The sequence below is a fragment of the Aplysia californica genome, unplaced genomic scaffold (assembly GCF_000002075.1).
Source record: "Aplysia californica isolate F4 #8 unplaced genomic scaffold, AplCal3.0 scaffold00511, whole genome shotgun sequence".
In the NCBI taxonomy this organism is placed as follows: Eukaryota; Metazoa; Mollusca; class Gastropoda; order Aplysiida; family Aplysiidae; genus Aplysia; species Aplysia californica.
This window is the reverse complement of record NW_004797781.1, coordinates 76,995-81,213: the sequence shown is the minus strand read 5'-3', so window position 1 is coordinate 81,213 and position 4,219 is coordinate 76,995. Positions and strand designations below refer to the sequence as shown.

General features: G+C 41.2%; 1 protein-coding gene across 1 annotated transcript in view; it reads right to left on the bottom strand.

Moving 5' to 3' along the window:
* Nucleotides 1-4,219, bottom strand: part of LOC106012803 — a gene marked incomplete in the record, with an annotated part of 71,376 nt that overhangs the window by 62,289 nt on the left and 4,868 nt on the right. The window contains 1 exon segment of the mRNA XM_013086837.2: nucleotides 3,105-3,311. Within this exon segment, the coding sequence (XP_012942291.1) occupies nucleotides 3,105-3,241 (137 nt within the window).

The window sequence follows — 4,219 nt, the reverse complement described above, 5'->3', positions numbered from 1 at the left end:
TTTTACGGCGCTCGCAATTGCATGGGGTCATATTATGATGTATAGTATGTATAGTATAAGGTTTTACGGCGCTCGCAACTGCTAAGGTTATATGAGCGCGCGAAACACAAGTTGTTCACTTTTGCAAAAGTTCACTTCACGACTAGTTAACTAATTAACTTTAAAATGCAAAAAAATTAAAATATTTAAATTCGGTGTAAATACATTTGTGATTTAAAACAACTCGGGGTCATATGAGCGCGCGGGACACACCAAACATTTTCAGATGGAAAGAAATTTTGAATTTTGATTGGGTGGCGGCTGAATTCTGCTCTTATCGATTTTAGACCATAAAGAGATCTTTAATAACGTGCGCAACTTGCACCACGGGACCTCCGAGATTTTTCACCCTTGTCCGAGACGGCTAGGTGTAGATCTTTCCTACCAGAATATCAGGGGTGTGGCTGAAAGACAGCAGTAAAAAGGAGAATAGGAGTAGCAGAAGAAAGGCTGCAGAAAGAGTCAGGAGCCCAGAGAAGAAGGCAAAGGGGATAAAGCGGTCGGGGCAGAAAGTGGAGATAAAAGCAGACGACTGAACATTGCTAGAGCAGGTCTAGTTGAGGAGGTATCCCTTCTTAAAATAAATTATGTCATTCGCCATTTCCCTACCTCAGAATTACAATGTTCTATCTGCTCAGTACCTAGTTTTGAGAAACTTGGCGCCAAAAATGTTTATTTTTAACAAAATGTCAAGCTTCTTTTCTTTTATTTCAGTTACTTGAATAACTTGAAAACGACTCAGAACAAATCTTAGGTTTTTGAAAGGGCAAATAAAACATTTGGTTTCTGACCTCATGGTCGTAGTAACTCAAAACGGCCAAAAATTGCCAGATAAAACTTGGTGATTTTGAGGTAGCGATTTGTGCGTGACGTCCTGACCACCTTTATGCGGGCCCAATATGGTAACATTTAAGGACAAGCGGGCTAACCCAGACTTCGGGGGTTTCCAGAAATTTTGACCTACACCAAAATTTTGCATTGCCCTACCAATAGGAAAAGTCTGGTTTCATTGATGAGTATTTTTTTTGTTTGGTTATAGAGAAAACTCTCCTCGTCTTTTAAAGAAACTGAGCAAGGGGCAAAAACTATACCTTCGATTTTCTCAAAATAGCATTTTTCGGGATAGCCCCCTTGTACTTAAAAGCGACAATGTAGAGTGAGAGACCCCAGACTTGCGCTGTAGAACAAATAAGTTCCGAATGGAGACCTCAATGAGACTTTAACCCAGCCAGGCTTTTGTTTTCCGAACTCAAAGATTTTTCGAACAAGTCAGTGTTGCAACAGAACTTACAACGTTTCGCTCAATTCTTCCGTGAAAATACAGCCTGAGATGACCTATCGATCTTTCGATTGAAACAATCGCTTCCGAAATGTTTGTGTTGTTGAGATTATTCTAAACTGTGCTTGTTGCATAAACCACTGTGTGTAAAAGTATATGTGTGGGTGTGTTTGTATTGTGTATGTGTGTGTGTGTTTGTGTGCATTTGTGTGTATGCTTGTTTTTTTTGTGTGTATTCTAGAGCTCGTATGCTTGTTTTTGTGAGTGTGTATGTGTATGTGCTTGTGTGAGAGCGCACACATGTAGATTTTTAAGCGCACTGAGCTTGCTGTGGAGCGGTAATTATTTTGCGCTCTCAAAATGCCAAATTATATTATTCTTACTACATATTGTATTATATCATATACTTCATTCAGTCTTTGTGTAAGAAGTTGTCCAGCACCTGCCAAGACTTTGAGTTTACATGGTGTTATTTCATTTCTTTAAGTCGACCCATCTTCATGATTATAGGCTATGTACAGACTTCAACAAAAGTTAAGGACCACCTTGACAGACAGTGCTGATTTTTTTTTTATCCTAAAAAAAGACAGCAAGGAATGTTTCAATTTGTTTTTCTGTGAAAGTGTTAATGGGTTATCAATGCGTACTGCAAAGCCTCCTAAAGGACCGAAACCACTACATGCAGCACGGAAATCCTCGGGGAATTTTAACCAAACTTGCTGTTTTTTATCGACTTATGTGCGACACCACGGACATTCCTCAGTTAAAATTTCTGGTGCAGTCATAAACGGACGTACAGTCTCGAACTGTGCTCACTTTGGTGTCAATATAAGCCGCCGTTTGCTCAAAATCCAGTATCGCATCAACGTACCACCAAGACGAAAGCTGAAAGACTTTGATCGTGCCAGAGCTATGGCATGCCTGCAAGATGGAGTTGGAGCCCAACAAGCTGCCAGAAGGCTTGCAGTGTCACACTCTGTCATTGTCCGCCTGAGGCAGTGGCATCAAGCCACTGGATCAGTCCAAGAACGCCCACGTGCAGGTCGACCAAAGAAGACCACTCAGAGTGTTTGCAAGTGGTCATTAACTTATGTTGAAGTATGTATTGTTATATTTCGAGAAAAATCATATGTTGTCAGTGAGGGGGCTGAGTCAAGAAAATGGATGACCTGTACTTTTCCCTAAGAGAGATTCTTGCAATGATGTCATGAACACAACAGAAGTATACTCACTTTAAGCAGCTGAAAGGCCTTACGTATCACAACCAACATATAATGAAAACAAAGATACGAACAGCAGTCATATCTGCTGTTTCTTACCTCAGAACTCGTCGATCTTTCTGCCAGTCAGCGAAGGAAAGAGTTTACAAATACTGAATATTTATATTGAGTAAATGCTGAATATGTTGTGAAAGCGCTGAATACATTGTGTAAACGCTGAATGTATTGTGTAAAATTATGCATAATTGTGGTAACGGTGAATATATTGTGTATTTCCGACTCAGTTCGAATGTGCTTTGGTTGAGAAAGAAACAAAAAGTTTTCAAAGTAAATTTAGGATGACACTGAATTTGATAATTAATGTTCTTTTTCGATTCAACTCAAAGGGCTTCTTTCGGAAAAGATTTGGAACAAAAAGGGTTCATAATAAATTTGATAGGTGGAAGAAAGTACTGCAAGAAAAAAATCACCAGCGAAAGAAGGACTAAAGATATTCTTTTTTCGCTTAAATTGTTATCTTAAGAAAGAAGGAAAAAGGAAAAGAGGAAGACCTGAAGAGTACTCACGGGTCTGGCTGGAACTCCTGGGTCAGGTACATAGGAGTGAAAGTCTGGGGTCTTGCAGGAATGACGGGAAATCTGATGCTGTCCCAGTCCATCACCTGACCTTTGACATTATACACGGGGCGGAGCTTGGCTGGCATGTTAGTGGGTAAACAGGTCACTCCCGGGGTCAAGGTCAAGGTCAAGGGCTTTTTATCCCTTTATGTCAAGCTACAAAATACGGAGACGAGGAGGTGAATTAATAAGGTTTTAGTCGTTGATGTTTTACGACTTCATTGACACGAGTTAGGACATTTATTAGGAGGCGGGCTGCTACATTCTAGTCTGTCTCGACCAACCCAGACTGAGAATCGAACACTTCCCTCCTGCACCTCCAGTATCCCCTCCTCTCCCCCACTCCCCCTCCCCTTCTCCTCCCCCTCCCCCCTTCCTCCTTCTGTTTTTTTTTCATACATTTAATGAGACTGTCTAAGAGAAACGTCTGTCTAAGGTGACCACTTTTTCTCCTCGACAAGGGCGGTCGTTTAGGACAAGGTATAAAATTGTACCATGAAATAATAGGCCTGGATACCTGGAGGTGTCATCTCTGACACAGAGGTTGACATGTAATGACCTTCCATCTTTCACGGTCGCGAGTTTATATGTTGACATATCATTGACACTATTTAGGACATTTAGGAGAATGGCTGCTTTGAACTAGTCTGTCTCGGCCAACCCAGACTGAGAAACGAACACTTCCCTCCATCTTTCACGCTCGTAAGTTTATACGGTACCATGTTATTGGGAACCGAGCTCGTTTTTGGGTTTAGTAAGAGTTTTACGGCACTTGCAACACAAAAAGGTCATATAAGTGCTGAAGATTTGAGGTGTTACAAGAGAGTTACGAACGCAAAAAAAGAAGGTGGGGAAATAGAGACGATAGATTTTTTTATAGAAAAGAAGGAGCAAATCACACCAGAGCACCCGCCAACCATTCACGACCCCAGTGTCTATCCGTCTATGCAGCTGGTCTGTGTGGCATCAAATTAACCACCTGTACAATAACTCCGACAGGAATTACTATGTATGTGCACGGACGTACGCGCACACACACACACACACACACACACACACACACA